The sequence below is a fragment of the Schistocerca americana genome, chromosome 3 (genome assembly GCF_021461395.2).
Source record: "Schistocerca americana isolate TAMUIC-IGC-003095 chromosome 3, iqSchAmer2.1, whole genome shotgun sequence".
In the NCBI taxonomy this organism is placed as follows: domain Eukaryota; kingdom Metazoa; phylum Arthropoda; class Insecta; order Orthoptera; family Acrididae; genus Schistocerca; species Schistocerca americana.
In genome coordinates this window covers 660,037,815-660,063,757 of record NC_060121.1, presented here as the reverse complement: position 1 = coordinate 660,063,757, position 25,943 = coordinate 660,037,815, and the positions used below count along the sequence as shown (strand labels likewise).

General features: G+C 38.3%; 1 protein-coding gene across 1 annotated transcript in view; it reads left to right on the top strand.

Annotated features, from left to right (window-relative positions):
• LOC124606551 (gem-associated protein 5) overlaps positions 1-25,943 on the top strand; it is a 344,051-nt gene that overhangs the window by 21,547 nt on the left and 296,561 nt on the right. The window contains exons 3-5 of the mRNA XM_047138535.1: positions 7,717-7,942; positions 21,597-21,734; positions 22,358-22,482. Coding sequence (XP_046994491.1) covers positions 7,717-7,942; positions 21,597-21,734; positions 22,358-22,482 — 489 coding nt within the window. The remainder of the gene's footprint in view (positions 1-7,716; positions 7,943-21,596; positions 21,735-22,357; positions 22,483-25,943) is intronic.

Here is a 25,943-nt window from a genome sequence, read left to right as displayed (position 1 = left end):
TCTTACCATCTTTTGGGATTGGTCTTGGATGCGTGGTTGACATGGCTTCTCCATCTTTGTCTGGTAAAGTGGACCTGTTGGTCACATATCAATGCTCTTTGATGCCTTGGCAACACCAACTGGGGTGCAGACCGCTCTACTCTGATATGGCTCTACACAGCATTGGTCCAGTGCCATCAAGATTATGGGAGTCTCGCATATGGCTTGGCATCACTTATGACTTTACAAATACTAGATCCGATACACCTTTGTGACGTATGACTGGCAACTGGTGCCTTTAGTTGCAGGTTCCGCACCAACAACAGTTAATCACGTATGTGTTACACATAAACTTCTTCCCTCAGCACCCAAACTACCATCTCGTCTTTTGAGATACGGAAATCTAATTCTCACAATGGCAGCCCAGGTATGGAGTTACAATCGCCATCTGCATCTGGACCCTTTTTTTCTGAACTCCAGATTTCCCCTCTAACATCTCTTCATCTTACCCACTCACGTATACCTACGTAGTGCATCCCCCAGCCACAGCTCTGTCTTGACATATGATAACGTTCAAAAGATTCTGCTCACCCTGCAGCCCTCCACTGCCAGTTGTTCTCCATTTTCAGTGCATTCTGGGATTCAGTAGTAGTCTATACTGATGGCTTGATGTGTGCTGGTCTCGTTGGCTTTGCCTACATTCATGAGGGATTTAATTAACTCCGCTCCTTGCCCTATGGCTGCAGTGTTTTCACTGCGGAATTGGTAACCCTCTCTCGTGCTCTTGAGCATATCCATTCCTGCACTGTTGACTCTGTCCTTATCTGTAGTAACACTTTGAGCAGTTTACAAACTCTTGACCAGTATTACCCTTTCCACCCCTTGGTCCTGATTTTCCTGGATTCCCTTGTTGCCCTCAAACAATGTGTACACTCAGTAGTCTTTGTCTGGACCCCAGGTCACATTGTGATCCCGGGGAACAAAATCACTGACAGACTGACTAAATTGACTATTGGCAAACTTCCTCGCAATCAGTTTCCAACATTGGACCATCGATCGGTATTATGCCATGAAGTTCTGGTTTTTGTGCCAGACTTAATAATCTTCCTGACGTGTCCGTAGCTCGTGGTCTCGTGGTTGCATTCTTGCTTCCCGAGCATGGGGTCTAGGGTTCGATTCCCGGCGGGGTCAGGGATTTTCATCTGTCTCGAGATGATTGGGTGTTTGTGTTGTCCTCATCATTTCATCATCATTCATGAAAGTGGCGAGATTGGACTGAACGAAGGTTGGAAATTTGTACTGGTGCTGATAATCGCGCAGTTGAGCGCCCCACAAGCTGATCATGACTACCCTTGGTGTTTGCAGATGATTCCACAGTGGTCCACTCCAGCCCTCGCCCTATCTGCTCTTGTGCTCTTTTGCCCCCTTCTCATGTACTATTTTTGACTTGATGTTCTTCCTTTGTTTTCCTGTGCTTCTTTCACCCTGTTTGTGTCGCTAGTCTTTTCTGGGTGTTGTCAGGTGGGGTGCCTCTGGTAAGTGGGGGAGGTTGTTCGCCGTTGCACTTTATGCCTTTGGTGGCCTCCGGCTACTCCCTTGGTGGGGCATCTAACCTGCCTTTCTTCCTTTCCCTCCTTTTCTTCTTCCTTGTTCCTTTTCTTGGCTTTGTTGACCTTCAGTAGATCATGGGGTAGCACATTTAGTATTATCGCGAAATAGGGGAGAGTGTCACTCAAATGATACTGGATTTGGGGTGGACATCATTAAAACAAAGGCATTTTTTGCTGCGGCGGAAACTTCTCATGAAATTTCAATCACCAACTTTCTCCTCCAAATGCGAAAATATTTTGCTACGTAGAGAAAAATGATCACCATAATCAAATAAGGGAAATCAGAGCTTGCTCGGAAAGATATAGGTGTTCATTTTTTCCGCGCAGTATATGAGATTGGAATAATGGAGAATTGTGAAGGTGGTTCGATGAACCCTCTGCCAGGCACTTAAATGTGATTTGCAGAGTATCAGTGTAGATGGGGTTTCTTTCCTTTGATTTTGCACACTAGGTCCTCCTTTGGTGTTTAGTTTTGTTGACTTGTCTGTTAATGGTAGGAGAGATTGACAACCTCGTAGTTTGGTCACTTTAATGATTAAACCAACCAACCAACCAACCATCTGTTAGTAGATTGAATTGAATTGATCCTTATCTAACATCATGAAGTGTCTTACCTGCAGGTTTAGGGAGCAGAGTTCATCTGATCCAATTTAAAAGGTAGTTTTAAAAGTGGTTTGCATTATGCGTTCCAGTTGTATTTTTCAAGAAGTCCTACTTGCTTGGAGATTTTTTATGCCATCCACCGTAAGGGGATGGGGTTTGCCAATGGTGCCTACAGGATCAGCTTCATACCAAAATACTTTACTACATCTGGCATTTCTTGTTGCGGCAGAAACTTCTCATGAAATTTCAATCACCAACTTTCTCCTCCAAATGCGAAATTTCAATTACTAACTATCTGGCAGCAACTCCTGTTGGTGTGAAAGGCATGATCTTGTCAGACCCATAATTACCAGTATTTCACCTGGTTGAATGCCGAGCCATGAAACCAACATTTTCAAATTCCCTCACGTGTAGGATTTGCACAAGAGCTGACCTACTGATACTAGTGGCAAAATTCCAGACCTCCAGGAATGGTATCAGGTGCCAATCTAGATATTCAACAGGTCCAATCTCTGGGAACATATTTTAATTTCATTCATAGAATGATTTTATTAATAAGATACTTGTGCTGGAGTTGTGTGTGTGTGTGTGTGTGTGTGTGTGTGTGTGTGTGTGTGTTGAATGTTCATTCACTTTACCTTCCATCATCATTACCATGCATTAGAAAACTATTGCTGGATAAGGAGCTCTTATATGCGTCTCCATGTACTAATGTATTCAGCTGCACTTATCCATGTTGATGCTGTATGTATTTTGATGTCATCTACCAACCTTCCATTAGGTCATTGCCTCAGTCTTTTGTTATTTTTTGGAGTCCAACAACAAACTTCCTTGGCCCATCTAGCATCTATACATACAGCTACATGTACTGTCCACCTCCATTTCATTTTTATTGGAGTCAGAATTCTGTCTCCAACTCCAGTCTGTTTTAGATAGTTTTTCACATTAAAAGTCCATGTCTTGCAGTCACAAATGGTACAACTTTCAGTAATGGGTACTTGGGAAGCTTAATTTTGAAAAGTAATTTACCAAATGTACTGTAGGCTGATTTTACTTTCCTGTTCATTTCATTTTCTGACCATCCAGGCAAAGTCTTAAACTGCCCTTATTATTAGCTGAAAAGAACCAGTTTTGCTTATTCCTTACGTCAATTTGTTTTCTGGATTGCAAAGGAAGTGCTCTAGCAGAGTGACTAACTTGTTCAGAGTGTACTCTCATAAACCACGTTTGTGGTTTTGCTTTCGATTGCAAATAATAATAATAATAATAATAATAATAAGTTTTGCAGTTCTTCAACATGAGAACATGCTACACGAGTTGGCTGTAGTAAAAACGTGATTATTTTAAATTCACCGTGCAACATTAGAATGTTTTCCTTTAAACTTTTTTGATAGTCACATTGTACACTAGTCTTACTGGAAAGTGGAGCCTTAAAAAGCTGAATGGTAAGTTAGTTGAAACGAGTGGAGTTCATGATGTGAACTCTGATTTGCCTTTTTTTCTGATTAGTATTTTCACTTCTATGATGTTGTTTAGAAACATTTTTGTGAGGACATACCGGGAACACTGAGTGAATCCATCATCATCATCATCATCATCATTATTATTATTATTATTATTATTATTATTATTATTATTATTATTATTCACATACGGGCCCAAAAGGACCACTCGAGATACAATCCATCAATGTCACTTTTGATGGTTGGCCTTCCTTTGTGTCCAAATTTGTTTCATTCTTTCAGAATGAAGTTTCTTACTTTCACCAGACCATGGTGTTCCAGTCCGTTTTCTAATTTCCCTCTGCCCAACTTTCCAAGCAAATATCTTTTGCCTGAACGTTTTTCTATCTGTAACATCTGCTTGAGCTATATCAGCTACTTTAAGATCCTCCCTAATAGCAGTGATCCATTTAATTGGCTCAGTTTTGGCTGTATTTATTTTTTCGTAGAATTCTACTATTTGTTTTGTCAACCTACTGGGTGCCATTCTTTTAATGTGTCCATAATATTTAAATCTTTGTTTTCTCATGTCACCATTTATGTCTGCGTATTCTTCTATTTCCTTACTACTTCTCAGCCTATAAGTTTCCCCATCAGTAATTTTGGGGCCTAATATTTTCCTAATAATATTTTTTTTTTCTTTTCAATTTCTTCAATATCCCTCTTTCTATTTAATGTTTCTGTTTTATAAGGACATTCAGATTTAATTACAGTGTTGTAATGCCTAAGTTTACTGAATGTAGAAAGTGATTTTTTTATTATAAATATTTTGTATTAATCTGAATGCAGTTGTCATTTTTTGTCAGCAATTTTCGTTCGCAACTTTTGCCAGTGTGTTTTCTTGTATGATTTCCCCCAAGTATTCAAACTGAGAAACCCTTTTTATTTTTCCATATTTTGTGTTCAAAAACTTTGGTGCTTGTTTGTTGCATGTATGAATATGTTCCGTTTTTTCGAATGGTATTTGTAGTCCTACTTTTTCCGCAACTTCTTTAAGAATTTCAGTTTGTTTTGATCTGTGGTAATATCCCTAGTTAAGATTGTTAGATCATCTGCAAAGGTGAGGCAATCTACTCTAAATTGATTGATTGATCTATGGTTTGACTTGACTTTTGCTCTCGCCATTCTGTAATCACCTATTCTAAAACACAGTTAAACAGTAATGGGGAGAGTTCATCTCCCTGTTTAACACCAGTCTTGGTATCAAATGGTTCAGAAATTTCTGCCATGAATTCAAGTTTAGCGCTAATGTCAGTTAATGTTTCCTTAATCAGTGTTAGAGTTTTATTATCTAGCCCTTGCCCCTTTAAAATTTGGAAAAGAGATTCATGATCAACTGAGTCATAGGCCTTTTTAAAATCCACAAATGTACATACAACATTGTTACCAGAATTCCTTTGGTACCTAAGGATTAGTTTTAAATTGTTTTGGACAGGATCTGTGTGGTCTAAAGCCTACTTAGTATTCACCAGTTTTAGGCTGTAACTGTTCTGCTTGATAGAGTAAATAATGCGAGAGAATTTTTTATGTGACCAGGAGAAGAGATACTCTTCTGTAATTATTAACAGCAGTTCTATCCCCTTTTTTATGCAATAGATGGATTAGGGCAGTTTTCCAGTCCTCAGGTATTTTCTCAATTTGCCAGATATGTCCTATTAGTTGAATGATCTCTCTCATAGTGTTAGAGCCAGCTGAAGTTAGTAGTTCTGCAACAAAACAGTTTTCCCCAGATACTTTATTGTTTTTAAATCTCTTAATTTGTTTAATTATTTCGATTTTGTTGGGTTCTTTAGAGTTAGGGTTGGAGTTATTAATTTGCAGTGGTTGGAATTTATTCACTGGTTCTGTTTCTCAAAATAATTAGCAAGTATCTTACAATTTTCCTGGTTGTTAGGAGCCAATCAGTCATTTTCATTTTTGTAGCAAAGACTTTGAGGTAGGTAACCAGTTAGTTTTGTTTTGAATGTCCTATAAAAGTTTCTTGTATTGTTCTTTTGGAAGTCTTTTTCGATTTCTAAAAGTTGGGTATTTTTGTAGTTTCTTTTAGTCTGTCAGATTAATTTAGATGTTTCTTTTTTTTACTGTTAGAAAGATGATGTTCATATTTTCACTTTTGTTGCTATTCCAGTTTTTGAATACCGTATGCCCAGACTTAACTGCAGTTTCACAATCCGCTTTCCACCAAGGGTGTTTTTGTTTCTTTGGGAGCAGAATTAAATTTTGTGTTGTTGTGATGAACTTTTCTTTTAGGCTTTGCCAATTAGTGAATTGTTTTTTGTCAAGTTTGCTTGTTAGAGTTAGGGTTATTTTAGCAGTGTCAAATTTTGGGATAACAATTTTTGTTTTGAAGAGTTTTTGAGGTTGAAGTTTTACTGTTATTCGCATTAAATAATTGTCAGAATCTATATTAACCCCTTTCCTAACTTGGACGTTTAAAATTTCTCTGTAGTTAGGGTATGAAATTGCTACATGATGGATTTGAAAAAACTCCCCAATAAATGTATTGGGTGCCTGCCAAGTTTCTTGTTTGGAAGGGTTCTTTTTAAACTGTGATGACATGATTTTAAGGAAATTTTTTGCATATTTCAACAAGTCCTTGGCCATTTTGGTTTATCCATTTACACACTGGAAATCCACCCTCTATTATGAGCATTAAAATCACCCATTAAAATTGTAACATTGTTTGAGGGAGTTTTCAAGATGATGCTTTCTAACATTTCCCAAACTTCATTAACTTCTTCAGGTTTTTTATGGTTATCCTCATTGACTGGCATATGGGCATTAATTAAAATGTGTGCCTTATTTGCACATTCAAGAGAAATTGTCATTAGTCAGCTATTTATTGGTTTTACCTCCATTATTGATTTAAAAATATTTTTGGAGACTGCAAAAGCAAGTCCCAGATGTCGTGTATTATGAAGTATTTTTTTATCAGTTTTACTTTTAAAAAGACAATAATTTCTGAAATCCATGGTGTTATTGTCCATCATTTGTGTTCCTGGAATTGGCAGAATTTGAATATTCTATTCTTTTAATGTATCTTCCAATTTATGAAGTTTACCTGGTTGCAAAAGTGTTGGTATGTTAAGTGTTGCAAAAAAATTATTTCTTTCAGTTTTAAGTTGACCAGAGACTCGGACACCCTCTGTTGAATCACACTGCAGTTTAACCTGGCCGCCCCAGAATCCGAAAGACCAGTTGTGACACTAATACTGGCAGTGAATTGACCACCTGGGGTAATACTGTGATTATCAAAATGCTCCGTGGTGATTGTACCTGAAATCTTGTGGGGTTGAGTAGACTCATTGAGTGGATTCAGTATGTTAAGCCTGGAACGGTTAGTTCCAGAATATAAATTTCAGCCGCACCACTGGTGAACTGACATTGACCACTTTGCCACTTGCTCCAACACAGACATAAAGTTGATTTGGTTTTATTTTGCCTTGGTCCATGACTGCTTATTCTGTAGTCGCAGCTGTCTTTATTATATTGCACAACTCATTGGGTAAGACAATTTTTCCAGAGTGCAGATCAATGTGATATGTACCATTTCCAAGTTGCATCCCAGAACATTCAAGAATATTGTAGAACATTTGAAAATATTCATAAACACTGAGAAATATTCATAAACACTGAGAAATATTCATAAAAGCTTGAGAACATTATAGAACAGTCCCATATTTTTTCCATGAAATGTATATTGACGAAAAAAAGACAAATGATACCCCAGTGACCACCAGGATGTGATGGTGATCAGTTCACTCATATCTCTGCAACCACATCATCAACTCCCACACAATCACTATAGTGCACAATAGGGAAAGTTAATTTACAGTGAAGTGGCCTATTTGTGAAAAGTGTGACAGGAGAATCTGTCAGAGAAAGCTTGCAAACCTATATCTAACAGAAATGCAAAATAATGTGCCAGTATTTGAACATCATATTTGTTTCACAATTTTTACTGTTACCCAACTGAATACAGCTGTTACAACATCTAAAATAGTTTCTTTGGTACTTTTCAGGTGATGGTAAAATTCTGTATCGAATGCGTGGTCATTCGACAGAAGTTGTATCACTGTCATGGTGCCCTGTCAGCCAAAATGTGTGCAGTCAGCAAGAGGAGAACAAAGACATGTTGCTTGCATCGGGTGGAAAAGACAAAGAAGTCTACGTCTGGCGTGCTGGAGGTGATGGCCGCTACGAGCTGTTGCTGAATTTACCTGATGCTCCTTTAACTGGTCAACACAGGTTTGGAAGCTTGGAATCTTCTGTAGTTGTCGAAATTTACCAATATATTTAAAAAGATTATTATTTGTAAAATAAGCAACTTTTGATATGTTCTCATTTGAGTGAATTTTTATTAATGCATTGTGCAGTTCTGGTAATAGTGATATCTCTTATAGTTTTCTGCTAATAAAGGTAACTGTTACTGTTTGATTACAAATGTGAAAAGTTTAATCTAGGGGAAGACATATCAGATCTGATAAAGGTGCCGTGCACAGTAGCTGTCTATCTAAAAATCTTGGAAAGTATCAAATCATTTTGAATACAGAACTGTTTGAAATTTAGTGCCTTATTATAGATTTCTGTCAAGCATTTCAGGGTGATCATTTTGCCTAGGTGACAATTTTCATTTGTCTAACATTTACTGTATAGTTAAACTGATATTCATCTACCCTGTGGTGTAGAGGACAATGAGGCACGTCAATCTTTTGCCGTATGGAACTTTGCCTACTGCCTCACTCTCCAGTAGTCCCTTCTCCTGCAGTGAATCTTCAGATCAGCCTTAAAAAGTCATTTTTGAGGGCTTTAGTCCTATCTTATCTCTCACTTTTACTTCCTCCATTTACCTTAGCAAGCAGTCTTTTGACATTTACTGGAGATGTCCAGACCGCCTCAGTACTTGCTTGTGTAAGTTTTCGCTAGCACCTTTTCACTTAAGTTTTTCTGAATGACAATGTTTTGAAACTTACCTATGCCAGTTTGGTTTTGCAATTTTGGAAGTATCTTATTGCTTCTCCTTGCATCTTTTTTGCACTCTTACATCCCATCAAATATTTACATCCATGTTCTTCATCTGTTTGTGTTATAGATCAGGGATCAGCTTATATATTAACTTTAAACTCACCAGTGAGGTTCTGTGATGTCATTGCCAAACTTTCTGTGTCTGTGTGCTTCGAGATTCAATTTAGAAGCCTCTGCTACTGCTCATCTAACTGAAAACTCATCACTTTAGCCTGTTGTCAGGTACAAGCGGACTCAATCTGCTTAGAAAGGAGAGTGAGTACACGAGTTTACAAGTATAACTGCACACTGAGGCATTGCTGCAACGTACGGAATTGCTGGACGTGATGATTGTCGTGTGTGTGTGTGTGTGTGTGTGTGTGTGTGTGTGTGAAAGAGGGAGAGAGAGAGAGAGAGAGGAGGAAAATGTCAATATTCAGGGATATGACAGGAATGCTTGTTTGAAGCAAAAAATTTCATATCAACATAAGCCCTATCCCAGATGGTTTCTGAGATAGAACACATTTAATGTACATTTGCTTTTGATATAATAATATGCATATATGTGTTTTACCTACCCAAACTCTGTGGCTTCTTATTTGAGCCCAACCTACCTTGTTGCCTGGAACCTCTTTGCTCAGGATACCTTTCTGCCATGGAACTAGTGTGCTGAATGCATTTTCATCCATGGTGTGATGTGAGTGAAGTAGTGCGAGGGATTGAGAGTGTATCAGAGGGAAGCATCAGTTAACTGTGTTTGTACATTTACTGGTTAAAATTCCACACACCTTTATTAATGAAGATTATGCAGATATGGCAGACGTTTATGGTTTGTACAATGGTTGTACTGCTGCTGCTGAAGAAGAATACTGTCAGCACTTTCAGACATCTGGAATTCCAGGTCATAGAGAGTTTACGAGAGCTTTCTGTGCATTACATGAAACGTATTTTTTCAAGTTCCCATTTTTCGTAACACACTGTTGAAATGGTGGAGTGTGGTCCAACTACCGCAACACAGCTACTTTCTGTGCGAATCTATGTCCCACGAGCACATGCTGATAGTTATTAAAGCACATGGTTTAATGTTTAACCTGACTATTTATTGAATAATACAGAAAAAATGATGACGTTTGTAAAATGTATTCTATCTCAGAAACAATTTGGAATAGAACATAACATATTCATATGAAGTTTTTTCCTTCAGTTGGTTGTTCCTGCCGTATCCCTGAAAATTAACTATTCAATCAGGGTAACCCTGTATGTATATGTGTTATGGGCAGTCAAATGAAAACCAAACAGACTGAAAAAAGTAAGTAAACTGTTTATTATTACAAATGTAGTAAATGTAACTGTAATACATTTGTTCCAGTATGAGAAAAAATTGTCAATGCCTTCATGGCAAAAAGTTTGCAGTTGCCTACAGAATCATTATTGTACCCAAGGGTGTATCTCTTTGTCCAAGGCAAGTCAGTGGGCACAAATGTCTTTCTTCAGGGCACCAAAAATTTGCAAATCACAAGGGAAGAGATCAGGACTATGGAGGATGTGTAAGGGTTTCCCAGCAAAACTTCTGCACGGTAGTTGAAACAACAGGCATACCAGCTCCTGGAAAGTCATGACCTCCTTCGACTGCAAGGGCCTGCTTCTCATCCACTTTCCAGAACACGGCAACACGTTTAATCCACAGTAGCACTTGGACACTTTGTAAAAATTGAAGCTTGCCCTTGAGTCCAAATGCTCAAGAATGTTGCCAGATACCATCGTTCTCTTGGTGGATAATGCCGGCCCACATGTTGCCAAGGATATATTGAATATGCTGCAGAAGTTTTGCTGGAAGCCGTTAAATGTCCTCCATAAGGGTCCATTCTCTCCCCATGTGGTTTCCATATGTTTGGAGCTCTGAAGAAAGACATTCATGGCTCTCTATTTGCTCCAAAGAGCTGCACACCTGAGTATAATCATGATTCTGTAGGCAGTGGCAAACACATTGCCATGTAGCCATTGACTGTCTTGTGTCACAATGGGATGTAGATGTTAACAGTTATGATGGTATGTATCTGGGGATTGTGAGGACCATCCATTAAGTACCCTGTCTGCCAATCCGTTCATCAAATTTTTCATCTAGGAAGTCCATGACAGTAACTGCATAGTGCTGGGGTGCCCCATCCTGTCACTACATAAACTTTCCTGTGTTCTAAAAATGGACTATTCTCCATTGCCACAAGTGGATTTGTAGAATCCCAGTAGACACAGTTATGTCTGCTCACTCTGCCATTCACCTAAAAAGTTGCTTTGTCACTCCAATGAATACTTTTGCACAACTTACATCTTGATTTTTGTCGCAGTGTGTATAAAATACAGAATTCCATACGCCTATCTTGATCATCTTCATTTAGGGTAAAGTAGGCCTATATGATCTCTTTCAGGTGTTTCTGAATTCTCTGTGGGCTTGGTTGTGCAATTCCATAATCCTTGGACACTTTTCTTTGAGGTTTAGTCAGTAGCAGACTTTGGCTTACCTAAATGAAGAAGCTCCACCATTGACACAGTCTCTTCAAATCTTAATAAATCCAATTTGCAGATATCTTGTTAAGATGGAGATTTGATGTTTGGAAAACATTCTATAAAATCACACTAATCACTGTAATTATGACCATGTTTCTATCTTGTTCGCAAAACAAATGTGCACACTGAAGTGTAGTTAACTTTCTGTTCATTGTTTCTCAGATAACAACAGTTAACAAAACTTCAAGCTCCACTACACACAGCAGGCGGCTACACAGGTAGCAGGGGTTGTGTGGTGTGGACTGGGCGGTTTTTTAGGTTAGATGGCCTCGAGCAAGTACAGAAAGGGCAACAGCCTCAAAGGGTGCGGGGCAGTCAGGATATGCAGGGACCAAGCAGCAATCGGTATTGTAATTGTAAACTGTCGAAGCTGCATTGGTAAAGTACCAGAACTTCAAGCGCTTATAGAAAGCACTGAAGCTGAAATCGTTATAGGTACAGAAAGCTGGCACACTGGACTCACATTCGGGAGGACGACAGTTCAATCCCGCGTCCGGCCATCCTGATTTAGGTTTTCCGAGATTTCCCTAAATCACCCCAGGTAAATGCCGGGATGGTTCCTTTCAAAGGGCACGGCCGACTTCCTTCCCCGTCCTTCCCTAATCCGATGAGACCGATGACCTCGCTGTCTGGTCTCCTTCCCCCAAAAAACCAACCAACAGAAAGCTGGCTGAAGCCAGAGATAAATTCTGCCGAAATTTTTACAAAGGCACAGACGGTGTTTAGAAAGGATAGATTTCATGAAACCGGTGGTGGCGTGTTTGTCGCTGTTAGTAGTAGTTTATCCTGTAGTGAAGTAGATGTGGATAGTTCCTGTGAATTATTATGGGTGGAGGTTACACTCAACAACCGAGCTAGGTTAATAATTGGATCCTTTTACCGACCTCCCGACTCAGCAGCATTAGTGGCTGAACAACTGAAAGAAAATCTGGAATACATTTCACATAAATTTTCTCAGCATGCTATAGTCTTAGGTGGAGATTTCAATTTACCAGATATAGACTGGGACACTCAGATGTTTAGGACGGGTGGTAGGGACAGAGCATTGAGTGACATTATACTGAGTGCACTATCCGAAAATTACCTCTAGCAATTAAACAGAGAACCAACTCGTGGAGATAACATCTTGGACCCACTGATAACAAACAGATCCGAACTTTTCGACTCTGTAAGCGCAGAGCAGGGAATCAGTGATCATAAGGCCATTGCAGCATCCCTGAATATGGAAGTTAATAGGAATATAAAAAAAGAGAGGAAGGTTTATCTGTTTAGCAAGAGTAATAGAAGGCAGATTTCAGACTACCTAACAGATCAAAACAAAAATTTCTGTTCCGACACTGACAATGTTGAATGTTTATGGAAAAAGTTCAGGGCAATCGTAAGATGCTGTTTCAGACAGGTATGTGCCGAGTAAAACTGTGAGGGACGGGAAAAACCCACCATGGTTCAACAACAAAGTTAGGAAACTACTGCGAAAGCAAAGAGAGCTTCACTGCAAGCTTAAACGCAGCCAAAACCTCTCAGACAAACAGAAGCTAAACAATGTCAAAGTTAGCATAAGGAGGGCTATGTGTGAAGCGTTCAGTGAATTCGAAAGTAAAATTCTATGTACTGACTTGACAGAAAATCCTAGGAAGTTCTGGTCTTACGTTAAATCAGTATGTGGCTCGAAACAGCATATCCAGACACTCCGGGATGATGATGGGAGTGAAACAGAGGATGACACGCGTAAAGCTGAAATACTAAACACCTTCTTCCAAAGCTGTTTCACAGAGGAAGACCACACTGCAATTCCTTCTCTAAATCCTCGCACAAACGAAAAAATGGCTGACATCGAAATAAGTGTCCAAGGAATAGAAAGGCAACTGGAATCACTCAACAGAGGAAAGTCCACTGGACCTGACGGGATACCAATTCGATTCTACACAGAGTACGTGAAAGAACTTGCCCCCCTTCTAACAGCCGTGTGCTGCAAGTCTCTAGAGGAACGGAAGGTTCCAAATGATTGGAAAAGAGCACAGGTAGTCCCAGTATTCAAGAAGGGTCATCGAGTAGATGCGCAAAACTATAGGCCTATATCTCTGACGTCGATCTGTTGAAGAATTTTAGAACATGTTTTTTGCTCGCGTATCATGTCGTTTCTGGAAATCCAGAATCTACTCTGTAGGAATCAACATGGATTCCGGAAACAGCGATCGTGTGAAACCCAACTCGCTTTATTTGTTCATGAGACCCAGAAAATATTAGGTACAGGCTACCAGGTAGACGCCATTTTCCTTGATTTCTGGAAGGCATTTGATACAGTTCCACACTGTCGCCTGATAAACAAAGTAAGAGCCTACGGAATATCAGACCACCTGTGTGGCTGGATTGAAGAGTTTTTAGCAACCAGAACACAGCACGTTGTTCTCAATGGAGAGACGTCTACAGACGTTAAAGTAACCTCTGGCGTGCCACAGGGGAGTGTTATGGGACCATTGCTTTTCACAATATACGTAAATGACCTAGTAGATAGTGTCGGAAGTTCCATGTGGCTTTTCGCGGATGATGCTGTAGTATACAGAGAAGTTACAGCATTAGAAAATTGCAGCGAAACGCAGGAAGATCTGCAGCGGATAGGCACTTGGTGCAGGGAGTGGCAACTGGCCCTTAACATAGACAAATGTAATGTATTGCGAATACATAGAAAGAAGGATCCTTTATTGTATGATTATATGATAGTAGAACAAACACTAGTTGCAGTTACTTCTGTAAAATATCTGGGAGTATGTGTGCGGAACAATTTGAAGTGGAATGATCATATAAAATTAATTGTTGGTAAGGCGGGTACCAGGTTGAGATTCATTGGGAGAGTCCTTAGAAAATGTAGTCAATCAACAAAGGAGGTGGCTGACAAAACACTCGTTTGACCTGTACTTGAGTATTGCTCATCAGTGTGGGATCTGTACCAGGTCGGGTTGACAGAGGAGATAGAGAAGATCCAAAGAAAAGCAATGCGTTTCGTCACAGGGTTATTTGGTAAGCGTGATACCATTACGAAGATGTTTAGCAAACTCAAGTGCCAGACTCTGCAAGAGAGGCACTCTGCATCGCGGTGTAGCTTGCTGTCCAGGTTTTGAGAGGGTGCGTTTCTGGATGAAGTATCGAGTATACTGCTTCCCCCTACTTATACCTCCTGAGGAGATCATGAATGTAAAATTAGAGAGATTCGAGCGCGCATGGAGGCTTTCCGGCAGTCGTTCTTCCCGTGAACCATACGCGACTGGAACAGGAAAGGGAGGTAATGACAGTGGCACGTAAAGTGCCCTCCGCCACACACCGTTGGGTAGCTTGCGGAGTATAAATGTAGATGTAGATGTAGTGGCAACTGATTTTTGGCTCAGTCCATAGATGACATTCTCATTGCATGAAGTTCAGAAAAAGAACACTTGCGACATCCAACCACTCATTTTGAACATCTTGCTAAGTATGGTCTGATGATTAAAGTAGGGAAGTCTGTTTGGCACTCAGAAAATAAACTCTTTAGGCTACATTATTAAGCCAGAAGGTGTCAAACCAGACTTGGAGAGAGTATCAGGCATTGTAAAAACACCTCATCCAGAAATAATGAATCAGCTGCAACCATTTCTTGGCACACCCTACATCTTCACCATCTTCTTGAATGTGCTACACAAAACAAAACTTTTCTAAATGACCATCTGGAGGGATGTAAGAAAAATGACAGAAGGAACATAGAGTAGACTCCATAAACAACTGAACAATTTGAAAAATAAAATGAAAATCTAGTCCAAGCTGCACTGCTAACTTTCCTAATTGTTGGGTATGAGTGTGCATTATTTGTGAATCCATTATTTTTCACCACAGGAGCAGCCCTACAAAAGAGTCGTAGACTCATTGTGAACCTCCTTAGCCTCAGCACTGCAATTAACATTCTCTGGTTCCCCCTTTGGCAAGATCACCAGACTTAAAAGTTTCAGCATCGGTACAAATAGATTCACACACACTTTCCATATGTTCATTACTCATCATATTATTTGTATCATAAAGATCAAAGTTATCATCATCATCATCATTAACGCTTTCACCCCCTCCTCCCCCCAACATTCTTACTCGTCTCTTCACTGTGTAGATTATGAAAACATTCTACATCTGGTCTACATTCATATCTTCACCCAGTTTCTAAATCTCTCCTATTGATTTCAAAAAATTTCTATCAAAATGTAATCTACCCATCTGCTGAGCGCCCTTACTATTGAATCCTCCTATGTATATCTCGCAAAGAGACCATGAGGATAAAATCAGAGAGATTAGAGCCCACACAGAAGCATACCGACAATCTTTCATTCCACGGACAATACAAGACTGGAATAGAAGGGAGAACCAATAGAGGTACTCGAAGTACCCTCCACCACACACCGTCAGGTGGCTTGCGGAGTATGGATGTAGATGTAGATGTAGATTTCACATTACCGTCTTTGGTCCTATAGTGTTTTGCCTGATTCCAGTGTTTTCTCTCACTCCAAACTGACAGACACCTATTGAGGTAACCTTCAGTCGTCCTGATCAGTGCCTCTGTTGTCTTGTCTCAAGATATGGTATTCCCTCCTCTCTCTCCCATGGGCTATTCGTGTTATCTATTTCTCTGTTACTCTTCATGTCTCTATCACTCCATTGATTGTCCCTTCTATTTCCTCATTTCTGAAGTCATGCCCATCGTTCATCACATAGTTATCCTGATTATTACTCTGATTCCACCAGTTTGGTTGATATCTCTAATTCATACGAAAGTTACTGTCTTTTGCTTTCCATTTCGCTCTAAGGTGCTGTTGGTTTTGTCCATGTATTTTCGGAATTACTCTGCAAATTTGTGTAGTCCATACACAAGTCCCTGCTGTGCTCTATTTGGAAGTCTTTTCAATGCATCAATTTGAGTGAGTTCATTACATGGTTTGTTTAAATGAATTAGTCTCCTAAGTTGTTTTTTGCAAAATGAATTTGCTTGCCTGCCCCTTTCTATAAATCACTCCATTCAAAAATTCACTCTTTATTCTTACTTGCTCTGTTTCAGACCAAAATGTATTAAAAGAATACCTCTTAGATTCATCATAAGACATATCGGTATTAACATTTTGATTTACCCATGATAGTGTCTACTTATCCAAAAACTTCTTTACAAATTTGATTTTTAAATCCTCAGTCATACTACTTACAAAGTTTCCCCCACATTGGGTAAAAAATCAGTAGGGTCAGTTGTACTGTCACCTGGAAATTGCTTAAGCAAAAGCAAGCACGATTGTTACTAAAGCTTTTAGCTACAAAATTTTCCTGCAACTCAATAAATTTCTTGTTCATATCATTTGTTTTGCTACTTTGGAGTCCAATCCGATACTATTATTACAATGATTGTCTAATTTTCTGACTTCTTCTTATTTATTACATTTTTTTGTTAAAAAGTAATTTTCTTCGTAATTTTCTGATCAACTATGAAATTGTGTTCAGTACGAGTAATTTCCATGATGAGTTGTGTCAGGAGTACCATCTTTAGTTTCCACAAACACAAAACCTTTTTCCAATCTGTTTCTTCTTCATTTTTAAGCTTTGTTAGCTCCTCTTTGTTTTTAGTTATTCTTGTGTTGCTATTTTCCAGTTGTGTTTTAAGGTCCCTCAGTGTAATGTTTCAGCAATTTGACCATCTGAGGTACTAGTTAAACTATTAGCTGTTTCGGTAATTCTGCCACCTAAAGCTACAGCTGTTTTAGTAATTCTACCAGTTATGTTCTTTGTTTCACCTATTAACCTTGACAATAATTCTACAATTCCACCGTTCAAGCCTGCAGCTTCAGTTATGTCAAAACCAAGAAATGATGGACAAGCACTCACATTACCACTTCCTGCTGCTCACTGTAACAAATCTATTTCTGTGCTACCTCATTGTTAACTTTGCTTTCACTTTCATTATCGGTGATGCTGTTGTTCAAACTCGAAACATTGTATGCTACCTGTTCCTGATTTTCTGCTGGTACAATGCCTTGCTTACTCTTGCTTGCCATATTGATAAACAAACACAGTGCTAAATACTTTGAATGAAAATTTCAGTCCTCACACTAAAATTCTAGTTTTCAAACAAAATTTTTTACCACACATGAAAAAGAATAACAATCAAAGTACTTATCTTAATTGTCCATGGTGACATAATTCCACTCCTCAAACATTTTTTTTTGTGTCCACTTTTCAGTTCTCGTCTCTCTATTCACTTTTTGGTGTCAATATATAATCCATTTCAGATTTCCATGCCAGTGCTTTCTTTTAAATTTTCCATTGTATCATCCATTATTGTCTAAATCACCCTGAAACTCAGAAAGCCAGCCGAAGTGGCCATGCGGTTGTAGGCACTGCAGTCTGGAACCGCGAGACCGCTATGGTCGCAGGTTCGAAACCTGCCTCGGGCATGGATGTGTGTGATGTCTTTAGGTTAGTTAGGTTTAACTAATTCTAAGATCTAGGGGACTAATGACCTCAGAAGTTGAGTCCCATAGTGCTCAGAGCCATTTGAATCATTTTTTGATTTGAAAGTCAGAATTCTGTAGGCAAAACCTCATTAGCAGGACAGCCATTATCCCAGACTGGACAGCCATAATCCCAGACTCTCCATCAAAATTAAAGTATCACAGGACTGTCTATGTGTTGTGGTTAGCAGAAAATACTTGTCTTCATTTTCAGTGAAGTCCAGTGCTGCAGTGTGATTATTATCTGCTCCAACAAATTTGCTGCAACTTCCTAAGCTGATCAGTCAGTCTAACAATTTATTATGCCAAGAGAAATTTTAAGTAAACAGCTTGACACGACGTTTCAGTTTCATAGTTACAAGATTATTGTAACAGTAACAAAAGTGTTTCTCTCGAAGCCATAACAAAACTGGCACTCAAAAACTTTAATAAAAATGACTCCCTCATGACTGAATCGCCACTTCTTACATATAATTCCAATAATTTCAGGTGACATCATGCATTATTACAGACAGAAAATTTAAAGTTTATAATCAAAAACCAGTTGGCGGTTTACAGACCGATAGTACTAAGCGTTAATTCTCTCGTACCGTGCTCCAACATTAAGTTGTACTTGACTCTTAGTTTCTAATACTGAAATTTACAAACAATGTTCACTAACAATGTGTTTCACAAAGTCGCTTATATCATGAGAGTTATTAGCTTTTGCTAACATGTACATGACCAAGCAAGGTGGCACAATGGTTAGCCCACTGGGCACGCATTCAGGGGGATGATGGTTCAAACCCACGTCTGGCCATCCTGATTTGGGTTTTCTGTGATTTCCTTAAATCACTTCAGTTAAGTGCTGGGTTGGTTCTCGTGAAAGGGCACAGCCGACTCACTTCCCTATCCTTCCCTAATCCAATTGACATCACTGTTTGTTTGCGCGCCCCCTTCCCCTCCGGAATCAACCAACCAACCAGCCAGCCATGTACACGAGTCCTTTACATAAATTCAAACAAAAAGTTAGTTTCACTTCTTGTGAAAAGTATTCTGGATTCTGGAATGACAAAATGAGAATTGTTTATGATTTATGTTCAAGTATCAATTACTAGCAGTCAAACCAAACCAGAGATGTTATTGTACTCAATAAAATTGAAATTAATTTAATGACAAAATAATGAAGTGACCTTAAAAATGACCTGAATCGGACTGTAACAAAATTTATGTGAGCCAGTAAATGTGACAGCCCGACACCCGAGGTTAACACTTCGTCGTACTTACATAAACAATCACATATTGGCAAATTTCATTCTTCACTTTTTTTTTATTGTTCCTTGACTGTTTCCTTTTCTCCGTGTTGTTGATATTATGTATGTATCAGCAAATATTGGTTGCTCCTTATTTCAAAACATTAATAAATTGTACAATTCTTCTCCATGTTAAAATAATTCTTTTTTGCTGTTATCTTAATTATTGTTAGAAAAGTGGTCATTCTGTCAGAATTCTTGTTTACCTGTTGGTGGATCCACTGGTGTGAAAACCTATTTGTCACTGCTTGGTCATTAGCCACTTAATTTTCAACTAATTTGAGTAACTCTGTGCTCCCTTTATCTACCAGCTGCCCCATTTTATCCTCCGACTAATTTCTGATTCTAACCTTAAAGTCTTCTAATGCTATAACTTCTGCAAGAGGGTCATTCACTGTGTTCTGAAGCTTTTCATAGAACATTTTTTTATCCACATTCCTCTTATCATAATTAGTACCATACACCATGATGGAAGATGTTAGCTCTAAACTTGGATCCCATGTGCATTGTTGATACTACTCTTGCATTTTTTGTCTGTCTGATACTGACTCCACTATATGTGAATACAGAATTATTTTTTAGTGTTCCCATGCCTTGTACCTTCTTTTTTCTGTGTCCATTGGTCCTAACACTATCAGCCTCACTCCCTCAAATACTTTTATCTCCATTTTCTCTTGCACGTGTATTCCATGTTCCACAAGTCTTTGTTACAGCTTGCACAAAAATAGCATAATGCCTTCACAGAAACACATTTTGATTTTGAGCTGTGACCGAGGCCATCCCTCAGTTAACTGTTGTCTGCTGACCTGCACACTTTGAGGATTCTAGAATTTGCAATTTCTTAACTACTTTGCAGTGCACTGGAGTCCTCATGCACCGTAGCTGCCAGGAAAGTTCTTCAGAATTTTGCATGTGCGATTATATGCTATCCCATTGGAAAAGGCAAATGAGGACACAAAAATTTCATTAAAAATGTGCTTGAGAGAGTTGCAGTAACCACTGACTTTTATATCACACAATAACAAGAATGGAGGTGGAGAAGAAAAACATATCTAAAAGTACTTCCCAAGGCTCCTTCACTCCAGGAAAGACGTGGAAAACGAGAAGGGGAATTTTATATTTAGGTAATATTGATGAACAGTTTGTCAAGAGACCGACATCTATCTTCCGTATGACTTATGTTCTTTTTTTCACATTTTCGATATTGTAGTAAGCATCATATGCAACACTTCATTTTTTACACTTTTTTTGTTTTGCCGATCATTTCTTTTTCAGTATTCTAGTGTGAAACTCGACCTTCAACATTCGTATTTGTGAAATTATTGGTTGTACTGACATAACATGTTAATGTAAACCTTTGCGGGTATGCTAGCTGTAGCTCACATTTATGTGAGATGCGCATGTGCGTGGGCTTCAACTGCCAAAATGCATGGTGGTCAGTTATATCACATCCCCGCACTACTATCGATTCCTTTTCCCGACAGTGCCATTTGCGCAGGTTGCCAGGTTACTTTGTGGGTACACTAATAATGCTGACATTTCTGTATAAGTATATAAGGCAAGTTTCACAGAGAGATTGAACTATATTCATAAACACCCTAATTGCTTAACATAAAACAAGTAGTGTGTATGTACAACAGAGTGTATTTGTGCTGCTGTGCAGCCTTCTCTTTCTGACAGACGAAATAAATCCGTGAATGGAAATTTTCTGCTTATATGGCACTTAGATAAATGTTTTGTTACTATTGTGGCTAAGTTGATCAGCCTGGTGTTGTATCAGCTGTTGAAGTTGCAAGGGTGCATGTTCTGTGACATCGCGTTATTATAGGTGGCGTTATCCTGAAAGACTGATAAGCAGTCAGCTGATTCAGAATGCGCCAATGGGCTTTCCATTTAGCTTCACAGGAGATTATGTTGTTTGGTGAGAGTATGTTTTGGGTGGAATGCTACTTTCAGCAGTTGTATCACTGCTGCCTTTTTTTGAGGAAGACAAGATGGGCATCTTTTTGTTTCCTGAACACTGTGCAAGAAGGATGATAGATATTGTTTTTCTGCACCATATTCTGAAGTGTAACTAAACCACTGAATAAGTAGGCCATTTCTTAATATCAGAACCACTTTCTGCAGTCTTTATTTTATTATAGTAGAAAAAAATCTACGGGTGAATCTATATCATTTGCTTGATGACATTGCCATTTTCCTTGAGCAAAGCCATCATAATCTGGTACTGCAGTTTAAAGTAAAAAGAAGATAGGTAAGAGACAGATAAACAGTAAAATATAAGTTCATTTGAGACCTTTGGTTTTTATTGAAGTCACTCTGAAAACTGTGGACCATATCAGTATTACTGTTAATTCACTTGCGTCCCTTCATTTGTGACATTTTCGACAGTGGATATCAGTTGTACTAAATGAGTCTCAAATGTCATGTAGTGACAGTTCAGAACTCACAGGACTTAAAACATTAAGTTGTTTAGGTGCCATGTAATGATGAGTGTTTTGTAATATGTTCTTCTTTCCTTTCCTGCCACCAAAGAAAGGGACCTTCTGCCTCTGCTGGTGGTTCAGTGAACTGGGTTTCTGTGTGCTGGGCAACTGGAGACACACTGTTGACTAATTCACTATGGGGAGAGCTCCTAAGTTGGAATGTACGAAAGATCGCTGCAGCTAACAGGTACATGATTTAACAATAAAACTTTTGGTCTGGTTTATAAATCTTTGCTTCTTAAATACAGTCGTATTGATTCCAGTTTGCATTGCTTTTGATAATGGTGGTTAACCATCCAACACTATATGAAATTATTTAATTGGATGGATAAAAAATCTACTCACCAAGTGGTGGCAGAACACACACATAAAAGACTGTTGTGTAATCTGCCACTGCTTTGTAATTTTTTATCCATCCAATTAAATAATTTTATCAATAATTGATTGTTTTCGTTGTTATATTAGCGACACTATAGGAAGATCTGTTATTAGTATTAATGCCTTCTTTTTAACATCTTTATAAGCTGTCACCTTTTTGCAAGTGTTAATCTTCATAAGAGGGAAAAAAACTGCCATTTTAAAATTCTAGTAGCTGAGTGTTCCATTTTGCTTTTATTGTACTGTGGAATATTTATCCAACTTTGGGGATACTTTAATTCAGAGTTTTATTCTTCATTTATAGTATTACATTTAATTAAAAATTATATACCTATTGACAATATGCTGCAGACCTAATAAACTATAAATGTGTCATCTAGCCCTTCCATAATATTTGTACAATAATTTATTTGTCCTTATTACTTTGTTTAGAAAAGGTGAAGGCACTCGAAGGAAACCATGGAAGTTAATTCATTCCTGTCATGCACGAGGTTTATTCAGCATTATGTGCATTCCATGCATGGAATGTGGAGTTCTCAATAACACTTTGGAAGAAGGTGATTAATTTTGAAATTTTTGTTTCTCTGATGGATGTGAGTGTGTGTGTGTGTGTGTGTGTGTGTGTGTGTGTGTGTAGATCATGGCTGAAGTCTTGACAGAGATAGTGGCACACAGTGAGTGAGAGGCTAGTGTTAGTTATCCAATGAGAAGTGAGAAAAGAGGCAGTGTTTTTTAAACACTGAAGGTGAAATCTTTTCATTTCTACAACTTTGACGTATTTTGATGGAATGTGGGTTATGTTGATTGGCTTAAGGCATAGCCTGAAGTCTAGCTTTGGTTGAGTTGTAAGTTGGCAAAGTAAGAAATTTTGTGCTAAAATGCAAGGATCTTGATAAATTTGTTGCACAGTTGAAGTACTTATTCAGATACAGTAAGTTATCACTGGTTACGTATGTCTCACATTCCTTTAAATTGTCATGAAGGCTGTAAGATGTGCGACAAATTTATTTTAATTTTTATGGCCATTAGTTTGTGATTACAATACCTGTGTTTTGGAATACACTGTGCAATTTGTCCTTATATTGACATTAGGATTTGACACAGTTTGTGCTTTCAATGTGAACACATTGTGTGTTGCTCTCTCATTGGTTACTTACAACCAATTGCTGAGAACTCGTATGTTCTCAGCGCACTTCAGAGCAAGCACAGCCAATGTTGCTCCACTAAACACTGAAGTAATGGCACAGCCCTCAATCAAATAATGTAGCCTCTTATGCCAGTTCATTTCAATATGTTGAACTTAGACAGTCAGAAATTTATTTGTATTATGATGTTGTAAGTAATGGCTTTACTATGGTGCTTTTTGGTAGCTGCAGTAGGTCTTTCTTTCTACCAAATGAATTTTTAAATCAGTAGTCATCAGTAATCAGTTTGTTCTCTCCTTAAATTATCCAAGTGTGTTTTGTTTAACATTATCATAAGTTTTTATTACTCATAGTACTACTCTATGTAGCATTTATGTAAATATGATATAGTCTTCTGTTGGGGTATAGAGTCTGCGATACCAAAATTGTGGTTCTGTACAAATATACAGAAGTACATTTCTGTATATAATACAACCAAGTACATAAACGTTACTTATGGTGAAGATTGACACCAATTTCTGGGAGAACACTTCTTGGCAGTGTCAGGAGATAACAAATTAGCCACTGATGGAGCTTTGAAACAAAATGAAACACATTTGGTTGAAACAGTGAAGTTACAATGAAGGCATAATTTGTAAAACCATGACTACCTTGGGGACCATAGAAACCAAGATTAAAAGTAGTTGTTTTGAGACGAACTAATTGTAGATCACAATTTCCAACACCGTAAATTCACAATAAGTCCATAAGTTTGTTATGAAGCAGTTAGATCTTTTTATAGTTGGGAATTTATCAGTCATAGCTTTCTTGCAAATGTTGTGCAGAGACACAGCAAACTAAAGTCACAAAGGCACTGCAGACTTCCTTTGTCTGAAATCCTCCAAATTCAATTTGAACTGTTAATCTTAATTACATACCACTACTGCTCCATTTAACCCTGACAGCCGTCACATGAAACTTAAAACCATAAGCAAGTTGTATAAATATCTACATCATCCAAAGAAGGTATTTTCATCATCATCATCTTCTTCTTCTTCTTCTTTCTTGTGTTTTCCTAATTCTCTATTGGTTCAAGCATTGTTTTTCTCTATGGGGTCAGCATTATTATAAGGGTTTTGGCATTGTAAGAGAAAATGTCTGCGCAGATGCCATTCCTGAAGTCACCACTCTCTCCTGGGGCAAAATTTGTGTACCCAATCTGTTTAAATTTAGAGTAAATCTCACATTGAAGTGTGAAATGTTAACTAAATGTTTGTGCAGCATGTATCTGGGGCAGGACATTTGTACTAGCCCAGTGTTTATCTAGGTGGGTGTGAGAAACCACCTAAAACCACATTCAGGCTAGCTGGGTCACTAGGCCTTGTCATTAGTCTGCAATATGCATTTGATCCAGGGCAGGCACGTCTCCCCAAATTCCAGCTCAGCTATCCAAGTGCTTGCTTTTCTTTCTAACAGTCATTAATTTATAATGCAGTCACCAATATCTAATCAGTGGCCTATAACACTCTAGCCACCCTTCAAAGTAATAATGTTATTTTGTCCACAGTTTGTAAAGAAGTGTAGTCGTAGATATGCGTGACACAATTTTAGCCACTTTCTGAGATGTTCACAAACAACCACAGATAATTGACAGGACTCTCGGAAAGTTAACTTTTTTCATTTGCACTTTTCTGAAAGTGCCAGATTAACACTTTGTTAAAAATAAAGTAATACCCACATCAGCTCAGGATAGCGTTTGCAACTAAATTGTTTTTCAGAAACAGTGTTTTTTCTCCATTGGATCTTTTCTTTTTACATGACATTGTTATGAGCCTTCTTACTTATAAGGGACTGATTATGTATTCTGTACAGAAAAAGGACCCCTTTTAATTATAATTATAGATAGGTATCCACTGGGAAATTTTAAACTGTCTGTGAGGAATCTGGATTCATTATGTGTTGTCAGACAGTAGCAAGCAATTAAGTCTGTGGTGACTTCAGTGTAGTTTTTCTAAAGAATTCTGATAGGCAGTAGGGCCATTGGTGAAGCTCAACATAAGAAAATAACTGTTTACCCACTAACAAAAGCTCTCCCTGATAATGATGCAGAGTTAGTTAGGATAAATAACATAGTGCCTTACAGTATGGATACTTCTCAGTGGAAATCAGTTGGAGTAATTAATGACTCCATGACAAGTGTTTTTAAGAATAATTTAAAAGAGATAACCTGGGATGAAATTTATAATGAACCAAATGGTAACATAAAATGTACTCCATTCCATGATAAGTTCATATCATAATTTGAAAATAGCTTTCTCCGTAAGCTAATCAGAAAGGACATTAAATAGCCATGTAAAAACTGTGGCTCACTAGAGTGATTAAAGTATCTTGTGACAGAAAAAGGAAATCCTCTCTTTTGGCAAGAACAATTAGAGATCCTACAGTAGTCAAATACTACAAAAACTACTCAAAACTACTAAGAAAGGTTATTAAAAGAATCAAGGAATATGCACATGATGTCAGAAATCAGTAATTCGAACAGGCTTAAGGCTTTATGGAATGCAGTGAAACAAGAGATAAAACAACCAGCCACAGAACAGGTTAACATCACTATTGAACTGGATGAGTCACAGATCGTGAATGTATTTTATAATCATTTTGTAAATATAGGAGAAAGAAAGTATAGGGACAAACAATTTAAGAGAAAAATCACAGTGGTGTGTTGGAAAAGTAACTCTCAGAAAATTATATCACTTCTCATTCTGAAATTAAGAAAATTATACATTCTTTCAGAAGTAAAAGCTCCTCTGGTTTTGGTGGATAGAGTACTAAAGATTTGTTTCCCTACCCCCTCCCGCCCAATGAACCATGGCCTTGGCGTTGGTGGGGAGGCT